Genomic DNA, 26,104 nt, shown 5'->3' on the forward strand with positions numbered 1-26,104 from the left:
AAACATGTTTCTTTGTTGTCGTTGTTCCTGAAGTGTTACCGTAACACGGATTACTTGTTTTCCACAAACCTTCATGCAAAACACCCATTCCTTATCTGTCTGTAGGGACAACAGTTCAGTGCATGTACACACACACTCACTCAAACACACAAAAGCAAACAATTTGGGGGATTGTACCCGGTGGAGAGAGAACAGACACCTGAGGGGTCAGGGTGGCGGACTCGGGATGCAGCTCGATGTAATTGCGAGGGGAACAGACCAGTTTAAACGACCTCACTCGACACACTAGTAAAGTGGCTGATTATCTACAGAGGCTTCATTGCTCCACTGCAGTCCCACTGTGCCCCACTTTCTCTTCGATATCGTCTTTAGATTAATGAGAAAACTCCAAGGAGTTAAGTGGTGACGTGACAATTCAGGCAAATCCTTCGCACTAATCAGAGCCAGCGAATGCACCATCATTCCTACAAAGTTAGAGAGTGCGTGAGTGTGTGCGTGTGTGTGAAGGGGCAGAGGCACTGAGGTTGTGAGGCTCCGTGAAATGAAAACGGCCGCAGACAGGCGGGGTCACAGTGGAACCACAGGCGGAGGCTGGAGGTGGGGGAGGATCGTCCATACTGCGGTGAAGGCAAACTCCTGGCACTGCTCGCACGAAGCCATTCATACAAAGGTGAGTGCAGTTCCACTCATATAGCAAACAAGTCTAATCCACACTCAAAAAATTGTTGAAATGCATAAAAAATTAAAGTTTTTTTTTTCTTTTTTCTTCCCCCTCAACCCTCTTCCCTGAAATGTGTGAGACTAAATAATCCAGCATTCCTCTCTGTATTTTAGGGGAAGGGGGGCGGGGCAGAGTTGGTAACAGTTTCCTTTCTGCTGTGAGATGATTGGTCACTTCAGACTTTGCTGTCAGAGGGCAGCTCTCCCAGGGCGTGGACTATGTCGGTGAACGAGGGGCGCTCTTTGAGGCTCAGCGCCCAGCAGCGGACCATCAGCTTGTAGATTTTAGAGGGGCATCCGTCCGGAAGGGGTAGCTTCAGCTTTCCTGCCTGGAGACCTGCAGAAAAATGGAATGAGATGCCTTTTAAAGAGCGATTCCCTCTTCCTGGGGTAAAGACAGTAATGGTAAATGGTAAATGGCCTGTATTTATACAGCGCTTTACTAGTCCCTAAGAACCCCAAAGCGCTTTACATATCCAGTCATCCACCCATTCACAAACACATTCACACACTGGTGATGGCAAGCTACATTGTAGCCACAGCCACCCTGGGGCGCACTGACAGAGGCGAGGCTGCCGGACACTGGCGCCACCGGGCCCTCTGACCACCACCAGTAGGCAATGGGTGAAGTGTCTTGCCCAAGGACACAACGACCGAGACTGTCTAAGCCGGGGCTCGAACCGGCAACCTTCCGATTACAAGGCGAACTCCCAACTCTTGAGCCACGATCGCCCCCACGATCGTAATGTGTCGCAGCATCAAACTCACCTTCTAACACTTCGTCGTCGCTCAGTTTGGTGTATGGCATTTCCCCGTGACTGAATACTTCCCACATCAACACTCCGAAGGCCCACACGTCCGACTTGGTGGAGAAGTCATCTTCAAACACAGACTCTGTTGGGAGCCAACGCAGCGGGATCCACGCCTGCCTGTAGTGGTAGTACTCACTACACATGTGAACACCAGAGAAATAACAAAGGGATGGAAATATTAACCAGATGATTCTACTCAGAGGAGACTTTATTGTATGTTTTTGAACAGACCTGTTGTAAACGTCCTTGCTGAGGCTGAGTGACGACACTTTGACACGCCTCTGACTGCTGATCAGGCAGTTTCGGGCGGCGAGGTCTTTGTGAACGAAGCGGTGATTGGAAAGATGCTCCATGCCCTGAGCCACCTGAGTGCAGATGGAAACCTGGAGGGGGAAAAAAAAGGGGGGGGGTGTCATGGTAGAGAGACTTTGATAAGAACATAGAAGTTCAAAGTGAGCAAAGTTCAACTTAACAGTGATGAGTGCAGAAGGTTAAAAGTCAAGCTACAATGGCCTGTTTCAGACAGGATGACCAACACGATATTGCAGCAGAGCCCAAAGACAAAAATACAGAGCTCTGTATAACAGTTTATTTCCGTTTATTTCAATGGCTTCTGGTGTGCAGAAGGCTGTTATACGTCACTCATGCTGCACAGATCACTGCTTACTTTGGTCTTGGTGCTGATAGGCTGACTCTTGACTTTGTCATCTTTGCTTTTGGAAATTCTCAGGAACTGCTTTAGATCTCCCTGGCATGAGAAAAGCAGACATAGAGAGCAGTGTGTCAGGTACAAAACAACATTTCTGCACTTCTTGTGTTTGTGTCTGTATGTGTGTTAGTGTGAGATTACCAGGTCATAGTACTCTAGGATCATGTAGTGAGGATCCGCCTCCCTGCAGAGGCCCAGCAGGCGGACGACGTTGGGGTGGCTTAGCTTGGCGAACATTTCTGCTTCCCGGCGGAAGTCGAGTTGGAGCTGCTCATCTCTGGTCTGCAGGCTCTTCACAAGAACCACCGTCTCCTCCTCGCCCTCTTCGATTCCCTTAGCTTTGGATAGCAGCACCTCCCCAAACTCCCCTTTTCCTGAGCAAACATTCACGTGACACACAGCAAAATGTGAGCGCAGAAGCATAATACACTTTTTTTCCACAGAAAACAGAGATGCATAGACTATACCTAAAGTCGTGATGGTCTGTAGGTTTGTCCGGGGAAAGTGGAGCTTATCGTTGTTGACGTGGCTGTGGCGTTTCTCTGTGGTTGCGATGGTACCCATGTTGGTGAGCGCCACCTCTTCCTGGATCTCAGCAGTGGTGTGGCCGTTCTGTTGAACTGCTCCGCCTGATGAACACAACAAATAATCTACTGGGTCAAAGGTCACAGACGTAGTACAAATATGAATAAATCTTTAGAACATGTTTTATATAATATGTTAAAATGCATTGTATATACGGAGGAAACAAACTGATACTTGCTGCTCTGCTCAAAACTTTTTTGCCTTTTTACATGTTAAGTGTAATCAATAAAATGAACACAGGGTGGCAGCAAAGATCTTGAAATAGCATACAGGATTATTGTGTAACTGTACAACCACAACTTTATCAGCAATCATACCATTAAGGCACTCCATCTCGGGCTCCTCTCCATCCTGGCCCTTCTGCATTCTTTGGGCGTTGCGTCTCTTCTTGCAGTAGAACATGAGTCCCAGGACCACAATGATGTAGGCCACAGCCGCTCCCACCGACAGACCGATTGTTTGGATCATCTTGTAAGGAGCCTTTTCATCCTCTTCACTCGGGAAATGCACCGGTTTGTCTGTTTGGCACAGGTGAAAATTGAGGCTGACTAAAACGTGGCTAAGAAGTACACTGTGCATGGATTTAAGTCTTACACACAACATACTGTGTTACCAGTATGCTAAATCTTTCACCACAGTGAAAGACGCAACACAGTCGATGGTAAAAGCATCAACTTTAGTGTAAACACGAACGTAAACGTTTCATTGAACAAGATTTTAAAAATAAGATTTGAACAAGCGGATGATAGAAAAGGTATTTGTGGTGAATTTTAACACAGTTAAAACCACAAACCTACTTACAAACATACATACGGTCCTTCCATTTATCTGAGCTGCCCTGTCACAGTCAATTACTTGTCTTTTACAAGGCATGACAAACATCTAAATTTAATTGTCTCAAAACAAAAAGGCAAAGCTGGGATACCATCCTGCTACTTTGGGAGAAAATGAGGTGATGTGGGACACGAGTGCTAGTGTGTGACTGTAATTTTCAGCTTTTGTCGGCACACAAGGAGCCACAGAGTGCGAAGCTTTATTAGATCCAGCGTCTGCCCGATCCCATCACCTCGGTGACAGCCGTGGCGTCAGAGACGCGCCTGTGGTTATTAACCTGCCCGCACGGATGACAGACAGAGGCTGAAGGTTTAATTAAAGCCTTCACCCTACACTCGTGATTCTGTGCCCATTTGCTCCTGATAAAGCAAAGCCTGTGTATGCAAGTATGTACGAGCGTGCCAAACTCACCCACTACATACAGCTGAGCAACGCGGTCTTTGATGCTGCAGCTGTTTCCGGCCACACAGGTATATTTGCCGGTGTCATCCGTAGTCACGTCCCTGATCACTAGGGAGCCATTGGGCATCGTTTGGAACCTGGAAGAAGGAGCGGGACAGAAAAACACAGAGGTCTCAGTGTCCAATCTGAATCTGATTTTATATCAGCGTCATTAAAAAACATCTTCTGATTTAAAGATAATGGCTATAATTTGTGCAATTCAGGGTCAAGAAATGCAATGCTTCAGAATACATTCATATATTTTGCTAACATTACCAAATTAGACCAATAGGGCTATGATTGGCCCAGCACAGGAAAGTGGGGTAAGCATGTTTAAATAATAGCTTTATTTGCTCTGGCACGTTCTGACGGAGCAAATGAAACGTGAACGCTCATACTCGTTTGTTTCCAAGGTTATAATTCTATGTTAGCACAAGCTAAATCCACAATGAATGTGTGGAGATGGAGCTGTAATCAGTCGTGTAAACTGTGTAATCCTAATCCACGAAGGCTGAGCTGTGGAGAAGACAAATGTGTTTCGTTTACCTTCTGTTATTACTGATGTCCAGCGGCTTGTCTTTACCCACCCAGTGGATGTGAGGCTTGGGATCGCCCGTGGCCTGACAGTGCAGGATCGCAGTGTGACCCTGGTACACCGTCGTGTTGTCTGGTTCCACCTTGAAGCGAACGTGCACTGTTTGTGCACAAAAAGCACACACACAAACACGCACAGAAACAAACAAATCGTATTAATACAACACTTTAACCACATCTGGGGCGACAGCACCTCTTTTACAGCTTGTGCTGATTGTGGTCACTGTCCTCCCAGATAATCTACAACCCAAATGCAATTCATTAACCAGACTGTAAAAAGGCCACCAACTACACAATAAATGCTGCTGTGTTTGAAACTTAATGGCAATGATCAGTGACCGCCTTGCTATAAAACCACCCTCACATGCACCAAGACCACAAGTCCTCCTGATGTGGGGCTGATGACTAATACAGTAGCGTGGACCCTTTCTTTCACTACTCCCTGCTTCCATGACGATGAGACAGTGGTTTACCGGCTACGGTGAGGGTCACAAAGGCCCGGATCTCCCCCTGGAGGCTGTTGGAGGCGATGCAGGTGTAGTTGCCAGCGTCGCTTCGAGTGACTTTGGTGAAACGGAGCTGGCCGTTTTTCTGCTTGACGTGAGGCGGCAGCTCTCCTCCATCTGCAGGGGGAGCCAGAGAGACACACGGGGACAAGAGCTGGTCTGGTTATCCATGTGGGATTCAAGTGGTTAATTAGACTATTATGGCTACTGCAGATGGAGAAGGGAAATGATCTGTGGTGATAAATCGCCCTCACGTTGTGTTTATTCTACACAGGTTGCTACATATTCATGCGGAAATAACATTTGTCATCATAAGCATTGAAGAATTAATGCCTGCTAAAGGGTTCTGGGTGAAATATCGCTCAACAGCCATTCCTTATCAGATCTGAAGCTATAGCAAGTGGAATCAGTGGCAGCAGACCTGCTTTGGACCAGCGGATGGTGGGGGGCTCTCTTCCTTTAGCCGAGCACTGGATGGGGATCTCTTTGTCCAATTCCAAGCACTGGGAAGGCTGCGGGGTCGGGGTGAACTTTAGTTTCTCTGAAACACAAGTAAAAGCACAGCACAAATCACACACGGATGACACCAAGCTCACGCAAATCATGTTCAGACATATTTGGGAAAATGTGTCAACAGGCACGACGAGCACACAGATCTGATGAGCGTAAAAGCTGAGATCTATCAGAGGTTGAGATCATATAAAGCTGTGGCATGTCACACCTTTTATGAGATCAGATAGGAAGTGATCATGGAGATACCACGTTACAAATGGAGGCTAAGCTAAAGCTGCTGTGTGTGAGTCATATTTTATATCTCTGTGGGTGTCCTGCAGGATCCCCAGATCCACAACACAGTTACAGAAAACCACGCACACAAGCCCACAGCCATGACCACATCGCATTTATTTTTCATCTCAGCGCTGTATTGCTCATCATTCCCTCGCTCATTACACATCATCTTTATCTCCGGGAAATATCTTCAAATAGATTTGGAGCAAACAAAGGATAATCCACTGTATCTACTGATCAGCTAAGTGATTCCCACGCATCTTACCAAGCACAGCGACCTTAGCAAATCCCATCAGCTGTCCACCCAGAGTTTTGGTTTGACAGCTGTACACATGTGCATCATAGACCTCCACATTGTTGATCCTGAGGGTCCCGTTAGGGAATATCTTAAACCGGATGTCCTGGTGAGACAAAAAAAAACAAACAAAAAAAGTTTTAGTAAAACTGTGAAGGCACAAACAGACCAGCTTTCTTCTGTATGTCGTTAAAAGAAAAAGACAATGAGGAATGTGAAAACTTACCTCGGGCTGAATGATGTTGCTGCTGCGGAACCATGTGACCTCAGGTTGGAGGTTGGCTTGAGCGTGACAGTGGAGGTAACCGGGTTTACCTTCTTCTAAATGGCTGTCCTTAGGCATGTCCACCCACACTGGCGGAGCTGTGGACATAGAGACAACTCTTGAGCTACATATCGCTGCCCTGAAGGAATATCCAATGTGTCAATCACCTAGGCTCACTGAACAGACAAAATACACATTAGCTTCTGTTAGAGCAGCGGTCCCCAACCTTATTTGCGCTACGGACCGGTTTATGCCCGACATTATTTTCACGGACCGGCCTTTAAGGTGTCGCGGATAAATACAACAAAATAAAACTAGTATCGGTACCGAAAAAAAGAAGATTTATTCATAATACACGTGAAAAGACCCAGGAAAACCGAGTTAACGATAAAAAAACAATAACAAAATAACGCTGAAAACCGATAAAAACCTCGAAAACCATACATTTCACACCTGAGCCTCAACTCTCGGCCCGGTACCAAACGACTCACGGACCGGTACTGGTCCGAGGCCCGGGGGTTGGGGACCGCTGTGTTAGAGGACCCAATGCTCCCAGCATTAATAAACCTACTGTAGGATACATCTGGGATACTGGATGTATCCTGCTAACATTGGCAAGCTTGCGCTCTGCCCTGTTACTTCATGCTCTACGCATCATGCTTCTTAGCTTTTTCAAGCCAGGATCTAAAGGTGTTCACAGTGTTATTACAACAACCTTTAGGGTACTTCAGCAATATTTCAATCCAAAAACACTCTATCCTTTAGCTCCTGTCTTAAATGCCTGCAACACCACAGTTACAATCTAAACTTTGATCATCTCTGTGTATACATACAAACGACATTAAACAACCACTTTAAAAGTACTTTCTGTACTTACTTAAAATGAATTTAGGGTGCATTTAAAGTGGTCTTTGTAGGACTTACTGGCCACAGTGAAGGTGACCTCCTGTATCCTGCGTCCAGCCTTATTCTCGGCCACGCAGGTGTAGGTGCCCGAATCTCCCTTCTCCGTGGGACTGAAGATCAGATATTTCCCATCTTGGTGTACTCGGCCCTCTGTGGGCACCCGCTGACCTTCTCTCTCCCACCACACCACTGGCGGAGGTTTGCCACGTGGGGCGTTGCATTCTACCTGCTGCAGGGTGTCCACTGTGAAAACCTTCGACGCCCGGGGCACCATGTCTTCTATTTCTGTAGCGGGAACCAGAGAGAGCGAGCAAATGTTACGAACTGACTTTGCAATTCAAATGCTGACGCTGATTTATTAGAGGACCGCTAATAATCATCAACCTGTGCTTTAACCTTCTACGAGCCTGAGATCTAAATCAATTAATGAGAAGAAAACACATTTCTCAACAGATGAAAGAGAAGCAGAGCTGCGAGAAGAGGGAGGGCACTGAAATGAATGAGGCAGAGCCACGATGGGAGCGACTGTTTCAACTTGTCCCTAAACACTGACTTCTACTGTGACACAATCCCCTATAATGCCTGCAGGGATTAGCATCAGATTAAGTGAATTAAGGTATTTAAATGGAGCTGTGGTTCACTGGGTTAAAACTGCAGATACAGTTGTACCTTGTTAATCCAAAACCCTTGGGGGGAGAAAATGGGCTGCTGGAGAGGGGAAGGAGAAAAAAAGTGCCCGGGACATTGAAATGCAAAGAAATTTTAGCCCTGAGCTTATTCAAAATATTTGACGTGCGTGCACTTGCATTTCAAAAAGCTGGCTGATTAGTAAGATGAGAAGATACTACAGTCATCTTGTTGTAGTTTCAACCTCAATGAGCTGTTTTAAAGTTGTTTCAAGGGGTTATCTGGGAAGACGCGGCGCAAGGAAACAGCCGGCTTTGTTAGTGCATGCACAATATTAAAACAGCTTCACTGTGTTTGGACTTGTATATAATTTGGTTCCCCTTCCTTTTAACTTCTTCTTTTTTTGCACCACCAAAGACTTTTATTTGTTGTAGTCTTAAAATGTCATTTTCACATTACACTGATTTATTACACTTTAGAAACAGTCATTTCATGCAAGGAAAGCTGCAGCGTGTTTTAATGACGTTCGGCGTTTCACAACCTCCTAATTACACTGCTCATTACCCTGGTTGAGTCACACTGATGAGTTATCTAATGTAACATCTACTGTTTAAGTAAAGCGAGTGCCAGGTGCTGTTCACTTTGGAGGAAACTTGATGGGCTAAAAAAGCTTGGAAAACAGCTGGACGGTAAGAGGAAACAATATGAAGGGGAAGCAGCAAAATGCTTCTGGACAGCGCGTGGTAGTGGATGCAGCTGGGCCGGATGTCAATACAGGAATGTGATTATCATCGGAGAGATCTGGGCACTAAGTGAAAGCGGCAGAAGGAGGAGGAGGAGGGAGGGAGGGAGGGGGGATTAGAGCAGGAGAGATGGAGGGCAGTGTTCATATGTAGCCCGTTCCACTCAGATTATAGGATAACAGCGTTTTCTAATTGTTTACACTCGAGTTTTGTATGTGTGTACGTGTTTGACGTACCAGCTATGAGGAGGGAGGCCTCCAGCGTAACCTGTGATCCTCTGAGGCCGCGACCGACACATTTGTAGGTCCCTGTGTTCCTGGGCTTGACCTGGGTGATCAGCAGAGTCCCGTTGGATAGAAGGAAGACTCTGTAGAAGAAGAGAAAGAAACAATCACTGATCCACAAACAACATTTTGCACATTCTTCGCAGAGAAAAGCACAGCCGAGAGAAGATTTCTGCACAAATACAGCCAACGACCCTCAAATCTTTCTCAGTCTGCATCTGCAAACCTTTCTTAGAGGTTTTGCTTTGACCTGCAAGTCAACTGCCCGAAAATTTGGACTTTCCATTCTAATTTGGCCCAATTCAGTAAACCCAAGCCATCTGCTGCTCTAAATCTGTAGAGGTAAATGCTAAGAATCTGTCCACAGAAAACAAAGAAACAAATGTGTCCTACATTTTGAGTTAATTAAAAAGAAAAAAATCTCGTGCTTCAGGAGGTCTGTCCTGACAGCTGGCCCCTGGAGTCTGTCAGGCCGATGGGAGTATCAGTGTCAGTGATGGACAGAATGAGGAGTAATTAAAGGCAGACCTTAAGCCAGCTTCGGGGATGACAGAAAAGGAGCTGAGCATCCGGCACAGCAAAAACAGAAGATCCCAAGTCACTGCAGAGCTCATGGGAAAAACAAATACTCGGAGAGGAAAAAGGAAAGCCGCTGCAGAATGATCTGCATTCCCTCAGAAGAGTTTTCCAAAAGCGGGGACTCATATAAGAATATCTAGTTCCACAGTGGATTCCCTCAGGAAAAGTGAGATTTCTGTGTCATCCCTTCTTCTTTGTTTAGGAGAAAGAGGGAAATGAGCTTTGGGAGCTGGTGTACATTTCCACCTGAGAGACGGAGAACTAGTCTGTGGAAACAGGCCAAAATAACTAGAAAACAAAATGAGCAAAGAGCGATTTTTAAAGGCAATCACGAGTATGGTTTCACACGTTTGACCCGTGGGGCAGAAACTGGCTGCAAAAAAATAGCCTTAAGCTCCAGATGGTGTGTGTGGTTTTTTTTCTTGGTTTCACACATTTGGAAAAACAGTCTACACTAGTTATTCATTCATTCGCTAGGGGAGGTTATCTAAACAGCCTAAGTGCAGACACAGATGATATCACTGCAGAGAGCTGCGTAACTTAGGGACTATAATCAGCCTAGATCAATAAACCAAATCACACAAAACACCAGGCTGCTGTGGAATAACCTAGCCACAAAGAGGTTAGGCTTCCATGCTTATTACTGAGTCATCATCACTGCCTAGGTGACCAAACCTGCCTCTGACAGGCTCATTACACAATTGACTAACTATTGATATTGGAGTCATTCACCCTGCCTAGCTCAACGGGCACAGTAATCACTTCAAAATAGAAAACCAGGATTGTAACTCTACGAGCGGAACGGGCTCATGTATAAGCATGAGGCGCTATGAAAGCTGGCATGATATATACAGTGGGGCAAAAAAGTATTTAGTCAGCCACCGATTGTGCAAGTTCCCCCACTTAAAATGATGACAGAGGTCAGTAATTTGCACCAGAGGTACACTTCAACTGTGAGAGACAGAATGTGAAAAAAAAAATCCATGAATTCACATGGTAGGATTTGTAAAGAATTTATTCGTAAATCAGGGTGGAAAATAAGTATTTGGTCAATAACAAAAATACAACTCAATACTTTGTAACATAACCTTTGTTGGCAATAACAGAGGTCAAACGTTTACTATAGGTCTTTACCAGGTTTGCACACACAGTAGCTGGTATTTTGGCCCATTCCTCCATGCAGATCTTCTCAAGAGCAGTGATGTTTTGGGGCTGTCGCCGAGCAACACGGACTTTCAACTCCCGCCACAGATTTTCTATGGGGTTGAGGTCTGGAGACTGGCTAGGCCACTCCAGGACTTTCAAATGCTTCTTACGGAGCCACTCCTTTGTTGCCCGGGCGGTGTGTTTTGGATCATTGTCATGTTGGAAGACCCAGCCTCGTTTCATCTTCAAAGTTCTCACTGATGGAAGGAGGTTTTGGCTCAAAATCTCACGATACTTGGCCCCATTCATTCTGTCCTTAACACGGATCAGTCGTCCTGTCCCCTTGGCAGAAAAACAGCCCCATAGCATGATGTTTCCACCCCCATGCTTCACAGTAGGTATGGTGTTCTTGGGATGCAACTCAGTATTCTTCTTCCTCCAAACACGATAAACTCAACTTGGTTGAGTTTATACCAAAAAGTTCTACTTTGGTTTCATCTGACCACATGACATTCTCCCAATCCTCTGCTGTATCATCCATGTGCTCTCTGGCAAACTTCAGACGGGCCTGGACATGCACTGGCTTCAGCAGCGGAACACGTCTGGCACTGCGGGATTTGATTCCCTGCCATTGTAGTGTGTTACTGATGGTGACCTTTGTTACTTTGGTCCCAGCTCTCTGCAGGTCATTCACCAGGTCCCCCCGTGTGGTTCTGGGATCTTTGCTCACCGTTCTCATGATCATTTTGACCCCACGGGATGAGATCTTGCGTGGAGCCCCAGATCGAGGGAGATTATCAGTGGTCTTGTATGTCTTCCATTTTCTGATGATTGCTCCCACAGTTGATTTTTTCACACCAAGCTGCTTGCCTATTGTAGATTCACTCTTCCCAGTCTGGTGCAGGTCTACAATTCTTTTCCTGGTGTCCTTCGAAAGCTCTTTGGTCTTGGCCATGGCGGCGTTTGGAGTCTGACTGGTTGAGGCTGTGGACAGGTGTCTTTTATACAGATGATGAGGTCAAACAGGTGCCATTCATACAGGTAACAAGTGGGGGACAGAAAAGCTTCTTACAGAAGACGTTACAGGTCTGTGAGAGCCAGGGATTTTCCTTGTTTGAGGTGACCAAATACTTATTTTCCACCCTGATTTACGAATAAATTCTTTACAAATCCTACCATGTGAATTCATGGATTTTTTTTTCACATTCTGTCTCTCACAGTTGAAGTGTACCTCTGGTGCAAATTACTGACCTCTGTCATCATTTTAAGTGGGGGAACTTGCACAATCGGTGGCTGACTAAATACTTTTTTGCCCCACTGTAGAAATTTATTATGAAAGTCCTATTTATAAAGACGGGGGATCTACTGGTAATCTGAGTGTAGCTCGAGGGTCTTTTCCTCTCAGAGCGTGGACACTGGAGACCTGCAGGCTTCTCTGATAGGTTATAGAGAATGGGTTTGTTCCAGTGATGTGCAGACTGAAGAAAAAAAAACTTTACCATGCTTTTTTCCCCCAGTAATAACATTCCTCAATGTGCAATTTATCTTGAGCTTTGTGTTGAAACAGCACATAGAGAGGCGAGAGCCCGATGCTGGGGTTCCACCTCATCGGGCTCATAGGAATACCAATTGCTGCACACTCAGATACACAGGAATCATGCTTATATGATGATAAGGAGAAGGAAGAGGGGTGAAAAGGGAGTGGATGCAAGATGGAAGAGGAGGAATCGTAGTTAGGACGTGCAGCGCTGAGCAAAAGCCTTGAGCCACATCTCATTTCTTTATATTTTACTAGAAAAGATATATAATAAGTAGAGTGGTTTAGTTAAACATACATAAGCATCAATGGAAATAAGGTATATAAGGCAAAAACAGTCCAATTTATCAAATTATCAGTCACGGTTTGGTGTGACCACCTTTATTCTTCAACAGGTCTGGGCTCTCGGGAGGCCAATCCATGACTGACTGTGTTCCAGTGTGTGTTCTTCTATCCAGGTGTGCTTTTACTGCATTGGCAGTGTGTTGGGAATCATGCTGCAAAGCCTGTACTCTCTTGTTCAGGCTTTCTTTCACCACATTTTACAGATGGCTGTAGGCACTCACAACAGCCACACTTCCACTGAGGCCATTTCTGATGAGGCGTCAGTAAACAGTAGATGGATCAACAGAAGGGCCAGATGCATTTCTCAAGTCCTGTACATGCCTGTCACTTCTTTCCTCCTTCTGTCCAGTTTCCTCAAATTTGTAAGAACACACATCAAACTGTGCTGTGACAACTTTTAGCCAACAGCTCTTCAAGGATTCACTTTGTTGGTGTGGAAAAACTATTTTATCCCTGAAACTGTCATCATTTTTTTTCTTTGCTCGGTTATCTCTTATATATAAACACTACACTGGTTCATCCCTGGAATTAGGTGTCTTTTGTGTGCATGAATGATTCATATGAGAGTGTTAAGTGGCTTAAGAAACAAACCTTCCTTTGAAAATGGCCATGGACAAGGGAAAAAAGTCAAATAGGAGCCAATGTCGAAAGAAAAATAAAAGTCTGGAGAACTATTGCTCAAGATCACTTTAATAAATTATACCAAGGTCTGGCTCCTTCAAGGAAAAATAATAAAGAAATGAAAAGTGACTCACGACTTTTACACAATACTGTATGATGAGAAACAACAAAGTGACACAGGGGGAAAGATTTAGCACTCAACATACCTGGACTTGTTTGCCATCAGCTCGTTTTCGTGGTACCACTCCAACGTGGGCGCCGGCTCTGCAGTGAACTGGCAGTGGAACACAGCCTCCCCGTTCCTCACTACCACCTGGTCCTCAGGAGTGACCACCGGCCGCGGGAAGCTCTTATCTGTTAGAGAGGTAGAACATCTGTATGATTACAGGCAACGGACCATCAAGTTCCATCTGCGTGGACGCTCGTGCATCACACCAAACTACTCCGGCTTTATTAAAAGCTGCCAACAGCAGCAGGAGGCTGGTGAGCCAGCAGTGTTCAGGTGGCAGTGTGTCAACACCACAGGGGCCCCTAGGACAGACTTAATGAGGTCAGAAAACAGAACCAGCAGCTTCCCTGCCTTTTCTCTCTCTTTTTTTTTTTGCTCTTACAGATCGTAGAATCACACATAAGAGATAATCCTTTTCTTTTCTGCAATGGTCCATAAACTAGTTATTCCTGGAAAACAGGGTTAGAATCAGCTCCACAGGAAAGAAGAAAAACTCAGTGATTGATTTAATATGTAATTTAAAACTGGGGTTTGCGGATTTTGCACTGAGTTTTAAATGACCTGAAAAATGCTTCAGCTGCTGCATTTTTCCTTATGTTCACTTTCATTTGGCCCTTTCTACCAGCCACAAGCAGACCTCTCAGTGTTAGCCAACACTGCTCAGACCTGCCAAAACTTCAGATTAGGTCTGGTACAACCTAAAGGAGGAGTAATAGCTACACAGATTGTACTAAATTGTTACACTCCGGATGCAAAGCAGAAGGACGTCGAGTTAACGCACACGCACTAGAAAGAGATCGGGAAAACACGTGAGTATCAGCAGAGCTGCTGAAGGAATGGTGCCAGTAGCAGTTATAGGACATAACGAGTGGTTCGAGTGAAGATAAAGAAAGGCGTGCATTCAGAGCACACCTGGCCCACCCAGGACGTCGACGGGAAGCCTCAGCCTACGATCTGAGAGCGTGCACTGAAAACCAGTTTAAATCTGTCAGTCTTTTCCTTAAGGTGAAGCCCTATAGAAGAGCAGAGGGTGGTGACACCGTAACCTGAAACTGAACAATTATCCTTTCTTTCTCAACACAGGTGCTAATCCGATGTCTCTGTGTTGCAGGTGGCTATGTGAAGCAGAACGGGGCGTCAGGTTTCTAATGCTGATTGGGTGCTGTGCTGCAAACCTTATACACGGGGGAGAAACAGCAAACAACACGACGAGAGCTTGTAGGAAAGAACCTACCTGTAGAATAAACTGTAGCAGAGATAGTTGTTGTTAGACACACGGAGGAGACCCTGATGCTGAGGGAGCTGCTCTTATTGTTCTTACAAGGCATGTTACAATATTGTTCTGTATGTGTGGGTGGTGTGGGAGGAAGTTGCTAACAGACTTAAAGGTAATCACATTACACGCACTGTAACTTTTTTCTGCTTCCTGCTTTCTCTCACCACTAATGCTCTTTAACCACACACACCTGGTCGTCTCCATTTCCAGGTGCGGAAATGTGGGAAACTCACTACATCCTGAAAACCTTTGATTAGTGAACTACAATCAATTAGTGGATCGAGTAGCACACCTGACTGCAAAGTAAAATCAATATGGTATCATCTTACAGCCCTAATGTTTCTTTATAATATATCATATGTCAGTTTTATATTCTTGCAGAAATGATATTTGTTGCACAACGTCACTCACACACCTATAATGTTAAGAGTGTAGTTGGTGTTACTGCACACGTGCCCAGCTGCATTTTTGGCGCAGCAGTAGTACAGGCCATTATCATCCGGACTGGCATTCTTGAAGGTGAGCGTCCTCTCTTTATTGTTGATCTGATGAGTTTTCTCCGTCAGCTTCACACCGTCCTTGAACCACTGGCATGTCGGCCTGAGAAGCAGCAGGATGAGGAAGAGAAAGAGGAAGAGAAATCGTTCTGAATACCGTCTCATAAACCTGAATTTTGATCTTGAAGTGGGAGGAGACTCACCGGGGATGTCCATCAATATCACAGCGCAACGTGACCAGTGAAGAGTTCTCCATCTCCCTGTCAGAGATGGGCTCCTTCAAAATCACACCTCCGCTCTCCAACCCTGCAGTGATAGAAGAGGCAGAAAATCCCGTAAGTGATGTAAGGGAGCACAAGAGGACAGGGGGAACAGCTGAGGAGAGGGACAGGAGGAAAAATTGAGTTAAGTGGTCGTCCTGTCCTCATGCGACACATGACGACGGTAATGAGCGCAGCAGGGACGAGGGGAGAGCGGAGAACATCGCTGTGACAGCACTATGACTCCACATCTACCACATTAGTGGGTCAGCTTACATCAGCATACCACAGTCCTGGACTCACCACAGTAATTCAAGTCCTTGAGGCGCTTTTCAAATGAAAAGTTCATTAACTGCTAATAGCGACACTCTGCTGTCAGAGCGGCCCATGAAATAAGGCAGCAGTGAACATGTTGTGACAAAGCACCTGCTAGTTATAATTTTAGAAATCCTTCAAATGTGTGCCCATCAAAAAAAACCCAGTTCTTCAAAACTAATTATGTGTGTTTACATTATTGCATCAAGGGAGAAATGAATGCCACAACAACGCGATGAAAGACAAGAAGGCTGATCGCTTGTGTCTTGGTGATAGATGAACAAAAGAACAAAGGAAGAAAAACAGATTGTGGGAAAGTGATCCGCATTAGTCCCATACATGGAAGCAGGCTTTTGCAGGCAGAAACAAAGAGCACATTAAGGATTTCGCCCAGTACACATGTGCAGATAGTGTGTCAAACCTGACATCAACAAAGCTTTCCTTCATCCTGCTCAAGTCCAAGACTCTTCAACATGTTCAGGTTGGCGAGACAGATAAAAAGTTGTTACATAGAAAGACAAAAGCTAGCTAGTGACAGCTTAGATTTAGCTGCAGTACCATCTTAGCACACCTTGCTGGAATTCCCCTTCTCCCACTGTTGACTACACAAACACTTGGTGTTTACACTAAATGAGAACAAGGGCTAATTGTTATTTACGTGACAGTATAAAGGCTGAGGTATGATGTGCAGAGACTGTGTAAACACTGCGGTTAGTGGGTGAACTCACTGAGAGAGCATGTTTGTTTCGGTTGCCCCCGATTTCTACACAAGTCCGTGGGGGTTTTGTATATGTATGCTGTGCGTGTATTAGTGTAAGACATCCCACTAACGCTGCGCCATTCCTATGGCCCTTGGCTGAACAGTGCTGCTGCAGTGTGGATCATATATGAAATATGCATGGTATGAGCCCACCTGAGAGAGCGATGGAGAGGGAGGGAGGGAGGAAGGACGCAGCACCCCTGTGAGGTCACAAGGGGCGCTAGAGGGAAAACTGTCACAATGAATTACTCAGGAACTGGCGGTGCTGTGCAGCCTGAGGGGATCATGGGAAACCATCTCTACAGCAACAGGGCTTCCATTCTCCTCCCTTATATCCCATCTGAGCCGTGCACTGCTCATTACCTCCCTCCTACCACAGACGGCCAACAACAGTGTGTGTGTGTGGAAGCATAGCTCAGCAGTGGAGCAAGTATGTGCGTGTGTTTATACATCTGTTTGTACATGCAATGGTGTATGCGAAACACAGCTGATGATGCTCTGCCCGCGAGCCTGAGTGCATGTGTGCAAGTGTCCTCAAATATCAGACAGTTCAGCAGATGCAAATTAGTTGTGTGTCTCATTCAAGGCCATTCCAGGCAATAGCTCCGCTAACTCGAGGAGGAGGAGGTAATGAAGGGCAACTGCGCTATCGAGGCCTAAGGCCCGATGCTCAGACCTGTTATTAGCGAACTGAAAGCAAAAAGCGACCCACAAAACCAGACGGGGAGACAATGAATCACTGAAGACGAGGGCGTAAGAAAAAGTTTGACGGAATAACAAGTCTTATTAGCGAGGGTGAGTACAAGTGGCAGTCAGATTAAACGTCATCTGCAAACGAAGCATTGTATCGACTCGGCTGGAGGAACAGGAGGGTGGGTTCAGTATCAGGGACGGTGTCATCTGAATTCATGTATCAGATGCTCATTTGCATGTTCAGGAATAAAACAGCGAGCAGCACGAGAAATACCAGACGCGCTGTTTGGCTAATCAGAGCCTTCAACAAAGATTTGTAAACAACAGCAGACAACACACTCTGCCTTGTGTATCTAAAATTTCTACCAGTCCTGACCTATTTTCTTCTCTGGCACGTTAAAACCGATTCTGGCTATCCACTTAATTTTCAGTTTGACCTGGATTTTCTTTCTTTTTAAACCAGCCTCACGTTCTTACCACTCACAGCTCCATTCACAGCTCAGGTTTCTCCAGCTGTCCGCTCGACAAACAGAAGGCACTCTTTCATAACCTATTAGTGGCAAATGCTTCCCCATAATCCCTCTCAGAATGCATGACTAAGTGTTGGAGCGGGCCTGGCAGCTAACGGCATAATTAGGAGCCTATAATTATTATGTTGGAGGCAGAACAGGAAGCGCTATCAACACGGGGATGATAACGGATGAACGTGAGGATATCATCAAGACAGATGATCGGACGGCTCGTTCAGTCATCGCTCTGAAAAGCAGCTGAATGTGTGTCCGTCTCTTTCACTCAGTGAGCTGATTCGTTGCCATAGAGAAGGGTTTCTGCAAAACGGCTGGGGATTTCATTTGATTGACAAAACCACATGGGGATGAAAATAACCAAAGCATATGGCATAGTGTCCTCGTATTGTAAACATCGCTATAAAACCAAAAACCCCCAAAAAACAGTGGTGTGGCAGATTCCAGGGGAAAATTGTTAACTGAGCCAGCTCGGTGTTAGACGAGGTGTCAGATTTTATCAGCTGTGGCTGACAGGGGTCAGCAGGCCAGGCTGCAAACTGCAGGGGAGAGATGCTGCTGCAGCGACAAGACAGAGACAGGAGGAAGGAGGAGGAAAAATGAGACGCTGACACAGGAGCAAAGTCACTCTACAGGAGAGAAGCTGACGGATGGAGCCCGGGTCATTAAACATGAAGAGCTGCGTTTTGTCAGCTCACAAAAGACAGCAAGAAAAAAAAAATCCTTCTGTAGGAACTGTGAGAAACGAAATGGGGAAAAAGTAGAGCTGTACTCATGGTCTGTACGGACTCTTTAAAAATGTGTCTGCTGAACAAATGTAGGTTAAGGACACATGCTGTGTGACTAAGCCAAGACAGCGTGCGCATGCCTACTCATGCGCAAGTGACTGAATAGGGAGGAAAATGTGTTTCTACTCAATCTTCTCCTCATTGCTGCGTGCTGCTGTATGACACTGACATCCAAAAACACCGCCTGTGTGTGTCTTCTGAAAGCTGTGCCTCCAGGAGCAACAAGCATGCTGACGAAAGCGACGCCTGAGCCCGGTCTCGCCATGGAGACCCAGTGACCGGGCGGGACAAAAGGGTGAAGGGGGCGCGGGGGGACTAAAACCTCTATTGGTGAAAACAAGAGGGGGGATAATTACTCTGAATAATTCTCAGCTGGCAGGACTTGCCCACCCACCATTGAAAGGAAAAATAAATTAACCCTCTCTCGTCAGTGGGGGAGGGGCGGACGAATGAACTCCAGAAATGTCCCTGATACAGTACATATGGAAAACCCCACCACCACCACCACCCCCTACAGTCCACATTCACTACCAAGCACGCAAAGTAGCGTACACATGAGTGAGTGCACAGTCAAGATTAATGCCAGAAGACGTCTACTTTAAAGCTTGACCGCTTGTTAAAACTGTATGAGTGGAAATATGACAACAGCCACCATAGCGTGGTCTGATCCACTTAAAGTGAGCCGGACAGCCAAACCGCAGATAATGATGCAGAGGTAAACGTGTTGATACGCACACACAGATGTAGCATCCAAAAATGCTTAGGGATGATTTACTATTGCAGTTTGAGCATCTGGTTGAGAAAAGTGTGCACTAAGCTCTTAAATAACCTTGTTTCATGTTTGTAGATGTTTGTTATCTGAAGCTATGCCTGAGGAATCCACTTATGTGATTTCTTATCAAGCTGACTCAGGCTATTACCATTTTTACAGGAATGGTAATGTGCGGTGCATTAATAACTTCATAACGGTTTCTTAGCTTGTCTGTAAAAAGTGCCTAATATGATGCTCCAACATAAACCACAGAGAATCCATTCATTCATTGTCATCCATGCATCAAATAGAGTGAAAGGGGACACTGTGGACAGGTCACCTATCTGTCACAGGGCCAACATACAGAGATAATCACGCACACGCTCTCATTCACACCTACGGTCAATTTAAAACTCACCAAATAACTTAGCCAAATGCATGTGTTTGGACTCTAGGAGGAAGCCAGAGTGCCCGCAGAGAAACCACACAGACACGGGTGAACATGCAAACCCGACACAGAAAAGGCCCAGACTGGATTCAAACCCAAGACCTCCTTGCTGTGAGGCAACAGTGCCGCAGACACCGCTGTGTCTCTAGTTTTTATTGACTGAACAGCGCCCCCAGTGGCAGTCAACAACAGAAAGTCTCTTATAATGACTCCTGTAACATTCTTAACTTTACATCAAAATCACATGTTTACAGACTGGTACCAACAAAGTCTGTACCCCAATTTTTGTGAGCTAAATTCAGGTCTTTAATTGGTCCGTTGCTCAGCACTCTATGGCAGTTTAGATGTAGCTTGCTAACTTAGCTTGGTAGCATTAGCAGACAACTTAGCAGCCAGCTCTCGCATCCAAACGTACAGACTTCTAGAAAAATCTATTTTGTATGCGGCAAAAAAGCAAACTGATGTTTATTACGATCGATGTGTGTCATGAACCGGGACCAGACTGTGCAGCGTCAGCGATCACGTCAAAGAACGGGCACATTTGTGTGAGCCCGACTGCTATCTACACCGATCAAAAAGGTACGACCACTCTTATATAAACATTTCCACGGTTAAATGAGTTCAGCCTATTTTTATTGCATGCCCTTCCTTTCAAGAAAACTATGCCTTGTTTTTCCAGTGCGTGGGAATGTTAATGGCTTGGCAGATAATGCAGTTTATTCTGCTCTGGAGAACTGGTGCTTCATGTCTAACTTGTTTCTTTTCTATTAAGTCTGTGGGAGTAAGTCGGTTGAGCTTTATTCACACACTAGATCATGTTCAACTGCAACACATGTGAGCGGTTCCCGTCAGATCGGACAGGGTTTGGGAAAACCGATGGGCCTCTTTGGTCTTTTGGCTACAACTGCAAGCACTCAGAGAGAGACGGTGCTCGACATCACATGCCTCAGACATCCACTTGTGGAGACACATCATAGAGAGGGAGTTAAACCGCTGCTCTCTCCCTCCATCCGTCTCTCAGTTTACAACTAGGAGGTCTGGACACTCATCTGTTCTTGTAATCACCCTTTGAACAAGTACCATCACAGCAAAGACAAACCTCCAGGCTGAATGTAGCAAGAGAGGGGAACATATTCCAGATGGAATCATTTTTCGCCCGCTTTGCCTGCTTTTTTTTCCCCTTTCCCTCCTTCTACCATCACTGAAAACTCTGTTTGTATGACACAAAGGCTTTTCAGTAACAACTGGTACCTGAGGGCCTCTGACGAGACCCAAACAAGGTTGTTATTTATCCCAAACAGACCTGTGCAGAATTTCCCGGCTTCCTCTGCTCTGAAACTTAAGCGGGTCACGGAGGTTTGGTTATGAGGCTAAATAACAAAATTAAGACACTAGCGTGCTTCCCCATAATTTGACAACACATTTAAAAGGTGAAGATGTGAAAAGCATGACACAAATAAAAAAGCTCGAGCAGACAGACCTGTGCTAATCTAAACCGAAATAATTATACTGCTTTAAGGTTAACTAGACTGTTCAGTAATTTCCTGACAAAAAGCCCTTTGAGAGTATATGGGAAAGAGAGTGTTACACAACGGAGAGGAAAGACAAGCAACAAAAAAACACATGCTTGGTGGCGCACATATCCAGTTTCCTATAGAGAGAAGCCACAAAGAATAAGGCAACAAGGTGGAAACATTCCTTCAGCTTACACTGCCCCGTCATCTTATACTGCAACTTTTGTTTGGCTTTTTTGATCCAGAAACTGGATGCACACCCTTGTTGCCATTATGAAACCCTGTCAGTTGGTAATTTTCACTTAAGAGGGTTGTTTTATTTCCTCTGTCAAAGGAAGGGAAAATGGCCTGAAACTCAACACTCACACTTGATATTGAAGGAGGCGTTGTTGGAGTGGAGCGCTTCTCCTGTGGCCGTGTTTTCTGCAACGCACTCGAAGTTTCCTGCGTCCAGCCGCCGATCCACGGCGCTGAATTTGAGGTTGCTGCCCTCCTGGAAGCGCCTCTCGCTGTTCTCCAGGGGCTGGCCGTTGTGAAGCCAGCTGTATCTGATGTCGGTCGGATCGCTGACCTCGCAGCGTAGCATGGCGCTGCGGCCGTGCAAGGCATCCTGGGATTTGGGCTCCTTGGTGAACTGAATGGCAGCGGCCTGGATGGACAGAACTGGAAAGGAGGAGAAAAGGGAGAAAGAGGGGAAAGTCAGATTAGAATGGGGCTGCTGTTAACGTTTTACTGCTTTTTCCGTTCATTAAGTGTATGCCATAGCAACCACTTAGCCCTGTGGAGGAATGTGATGTTTAGACAATAATGGCTAGCTGTGAATTATTTTCTCGTAAAATCATCAGCCTCTGCGCCGGGGGAAAATACCTTCCCTGTTAGATAGACTGTGATGTGAGTGGGTGCTCTGACACTCAAACATCACACGCCCACGGTCACATGCTGTCATCGGCTCAGGAAGACGTGTCTCTTAAATTAGACGTGATGTGCTTCGCACACAAAGACACAGCCTCACGTACACTTGAATCTTTTATTGTCCCTCGTGGTGCTGCGGACAAGATTGGTGTGTGAGACATGTTTTATGCTCTACTAATCCACGTCTCAGAAGATTATCGGTCCGTTCAGTTTTGTTTCGTGCTCTCAGTTAAATGTGAAAGTACCGTTGTAGCACAAATCACAAAAGTCTCTGCCAAACAGACGAAGGAAACAGAAGACAAAGCCGACCCACTGTTTGTATACTCTTGTGAAGCATATGTCAAATTTGGATTCATCACTTCATAAGACCTGTTTTCCTCTGATTTTTAGTCCATTTCTTTGTGATTCATCATACAACAGGCTATTCAGTGGTTTCTTCACAGCCACCCTTCCCACTGACGCCATTCCTGATGTGGCTGCAGTCAACGGTGGATGGACCAACACTAAAGGGCCAGAATGATCTCTCATGTCCTGAAACAACATTACTTCCAGATGCTGTTCATCTGCTGCAGATATCTGTAGGTCACCCACTTTCCTGAAATTATTTCTTCAAATTAAGTGTTTTTGTAACATCTGGTTAGTAACAAAATGCCTAAAGATACAAACATTTGTTTAGATTAGCTACAGCTTCTTGTGTCCTCTGCTTGTCCAGCTTCCTCAAATTTTTTTAAGGACATACTGCACACCATTGTTGACATATGCAGACTTTTCAGCCAATAGCTGACCAGCATTTGTCACAGATTAAACCCAAAGAAGAAAGATTAAGTGTTTTTGTAACTGCTGCTAGTAACAAAGTGCCCAAAAATGTTTTTTTGCTTAGTTGATTGTTATGTACTATGTGTAGACACAAGACTTTTTGACAGTACAGTTGGTCAAGTTAAAAAGAACACACTGATACTACATAATATTTTATAATTTTATACAGATTCAGATCACGAAACTTGTGTCCCACAGCTGGTAGTTTCTACCCTCATTTAAATACAGTCATGCATATCCTTACCAGACTATTGTGTCTACCTCAGAGTACCAACATCGTGGGAAGTATTTTTTTCCTCTCATTCAATTCAGTTTTGTTTATACTGTAAATCTCGGTTCACTAATATGTTTTTTTTAATGACAAACTACACTCTTTATTGTTGGCAAGTGTAAACATACAGATGACATTATCAGAGTGCACCTGATTTAAACTCAGCAGCTGCTTACTAGTTTGAACAACCACCATGAAACACTTATCAATAGCCATCTGCAACGGTTGTCGAGGCAGGCCCTCATGAGCCCCGTATAACACAATGTTATCCTGCCTGCCTGGGGTTTGTTATGATAAGTAACGGTCCACCACCAGAGTCGATTAACCATACCTACACCTGTGTGACGGCGTGTGTGTCTGCCTGTGTCTGGCAAGAAAAAAAAAAGGGAGATCTTTCAGTAAAGTTAAATCAAGGAAGATGTTGATAATGAGCCAATGAAATGCTCCCATCTTTGACCCTCTAACATGCCACCGCTCCTGTCCTGCAGGTGGTTAGCGCTGACAGGCAGGTAGGCGGGAAAAGACACAGCGAGGTAGAAAGGATGGTCAAACAAGACTTCCATTCTGGTGAGTCCGCAGTAAGGTTCAGGTTCAGAGTAAATCAGATTGCCTTATATGGCCACAAATATTACTTTACACATTCAAAAGGAAATGACAGGCAGCATTTCAAAGAAAACAGTGTGTCAGCTTAAGTCATGGACTTTTATTTGCATCAGCAAGACCGAAATCAGAAAATTCCATCTAAATGTTACATGAAAGGTGGACAAATAGATCAATTTAAGCCTTCAATTGCTAGGAAGGTTGTGCAAAGCACGCTGGAAAATAAACTTGTCTCTCCAAGGCTCAAGCGTGCCGACTCTGACAAGGTCACGGCACTGCAGAAGATCAGAGAAAAGATTACTCGTAGAAATGCTAAGCAACAGCTCTCAACACTGACATCAAATAAATTGAAGCAGTACTTCTTTAAAATCCAGAGAAAAACAACTGAATATTTGAGACCATTGTATAAACCTTTTCGGTCGCCAGTAAAACCTCGGCTCTGCCTACACCTTTATCAGCTGGTTAAAATAGCGAAGAATGGAGGGCTCAATGACTGTATGCTTTAATTTTGTCATTTTTCATTTGAATAGACTCTTGCTTTTTTATTCTTCTTTGGGGAATCTATTTTTATATAGACGACTTCATCGGTTCTAGCAAAGACACCAATGGCCCGATGATTGGTTTTTACTTTATCTCGAATCAAACCTCGAATCATTCCTCTATGACCAGCTTCTGCATAATTTTCACTCAGTTTTTGATATATGATCACATCTTCTTTTCAGTTTTTTACTCGTGACTTCGTGCCAGACATAATAATCAAAAGAAGTCATGCTCTTATACTATTATTCAGGCAAAAAAATATTATTGAGCAAAAATACTTTTATTGTATTTCTTTCAGCTTCTGAAATGTATGATTTCTTCTTTTTCACTGATTAACAATTAATAATATTTTGACATAGTTAATAAATCATTTCACAGCCTCTGAAACGAGCTCTACCATGAAGGTTCCCCATGATTTATTGCACAAAGGGTTGTAACAACTCCTCGTCTGTATAAGCAAATGGTCTCCAGCAATTCTCCTGTGGGACTGAGAATTTGTTCCATCTGTGCAAAACTGGGATAAAAGGTAGCAGATGGGCTGGAAACACCAGCGAAGTCATCCTCGCCATCCACCTCAGACAATCTATGCTCGCAGACAGCCTTCCGCCTCCATTCCAAGCCTACAGCTGGGGTGCGAGGTAGCATGCCAGCTTCCATCACACCGAACCTCCTCTGCGCAGCAATGTTACAAGCTTTGGTGGAGGCACGCGGTTGATGGTTTCATTTGAGATGCTCGCTGACAAACAGCGCGAGTTTGAGCTTAGAACCACGCAGACGCGGAGGGAACGACTTCCGGAAAAAGTCCCGGCAGATACGGCGCAGACAGATAAGGCGTTTTCATATTCCACGGAGTGACAGACGTGAGAGAGAGGTGGGTAGAGTGAGGCGCGCGAGTCTGCCAAGTTTACAGTACTGAACAAACAGAGAAGGTGCCGTGACCTACATCTATCAAACGCGCTCCAATCCTGCTTCTCTAAACTGGCGCAGAAGAGCAGACTTCAAGGGCACACGTGCACAAACAGTATAAACACAGTCATGCACACAAAGCATCACAACTGCCATCCCTGTTCTTGTCTTTTACCTTCACTTTACTCACTCAGGAACCCAAATTTCACTGAAGTTGTATCAGTCTGGCCAGATCGACACAGATAATTTAGGTCACGCTTTTCAGCGAGTCACAAGAGGGCTGCAGAAAAGAGGAATGCTTGGATATTCGCTGTGTGGCATTTGGGATAGATAAGCAGGGTAAATGCTATCCAAACTCAGACTGAAGGCCCTTCAAAGAGAGAGCAGTTGAAAGGGAGAGTTGCAGATAAAAGGCAAACAGAGAGTGAGACTGAGGAACACAGGACGGGACTGTTCTTATGACAAAAAACATTCAACACAAAGAATGCTGCGACTAGCAATGTGCCATCAGAAGCAGTGAGAAGAAACGTCACACGGTAGCAAACCTGCAAGTAAACAACGCACCACTGTCTTTTGGTCAAGATGCAGTTAGTTGTGGTAGAAATAAATGTTTGTCTACCTTTAAATAAAGTAAAATAATCAGAGTTTTAACAAACCAATATATCC

At 45.0% G+C, this 26,104-nt stretch overlaps 1 protein-coding gene and 1 long non-coding RNA gene across 3 annotated transcripts in view; one reads left to right on the forward strand and one right to left on the reverse strand.

Annotated features, from left to right (window-relative positions):
• Positions 1-891: 891 nt before the first annotated feature.
• Positions 892-26,104, reverse strand: part of ptk7b (protein tyrosine kinase 7b) — a 69,613-nt gene continuing 44,400 nt past the window's right edge. For both annotated transcript variants that reach the window (XM_085182082.1, XM_085182084.1), the window contains exons 2-20: positions 21,760-22,056; positions 15,544-15,646; positions 15,259-15,443; positions 13,545-13,692; positions 9,063-9,193; positions 7,475-7,741; positions 6,512-6,648; positions 6,256-6,391; positions 5,623-5,742; positions 5,169-5,318; positions 4,648-4,795; positions 4,072-4,199; positions 3,144-3,344; positions 2,709-2,870; positions 2,383-2,615; positions 2,200-2,280; positions 1,764-1,915; positions 1,489-1,667; positions 892-1,057 (exon numbers count right to left, since the gene is read on the reverse strand). In XM_085182082.1, coding sequence (XP_085038208.1) covers positions 897-1,057; positions 1,489-1,667; positions 1,764-1,915; positions 2,200-2,280; positions 2,383-2,615; positions 2,709-2,870; positions 3,144-3,344; positions 4,072-4,199; positions 4,648-4,795; positions 5,169-5,318; positions 5,623-5,742; positions 6,256-6,391; positions 6,512-6,648; positions 7,475-7,741; positions 9,063-9,193; positions 13,545-13,692; positions 15,259-15,443; positions 15,544-15,646; positions 21,760-22,056 — 3,119 coding nt within the window. In that variant the 3' untranslated portion in view covers positions 892-896. The remainder of the gene's footprint in view (positions 1,058-1,488; positions 1,668-1,763; positions 1,916-2,199; positions 2,281-2,382; positions 2,616-2,708; positions 2,871-3,143; positions 3,345-4,071; positions 4,200-4,647; positions 4,796-5,168; positions 5,319-5,622; positions 5,743-6,255; positions 6,392-6,511; positions 6,649-7,474; positions 7,742-9,062; positions 9,194-13,544; positions 13,693-15,258; positions 15,444-15,543; positions 15,647-21,759; positions 22,057-26,104) is intronic.
• Positions 19,037-23,594, forward strand: LOC146505103 (uncharacterized). The gene is made up of 2 exons (XR_014877472.1): positions 19,037-20,458; positions 22,726-23,594. It is a non-coding gene; the product is annotated as an uncharacterized LOC146505103 (long non-coding RNA).

Source organism: Neolamprologus multifasciatus, chromosome 13 (assembly GCF_963576455.1).
Source record: "Neolamprologus multifasciatus chromosome 13, fNeoMul1.2, whole genome shotgun sequence".
In the NCBI taxonomy this organism is placed as follows: domain Eukaryota; kingdom Metazoa; phylum Chordata; class Actinopteri; order Cichliformes; family Cichlidae; genus Neolamprologus; species Neolamprologus multifasciatus.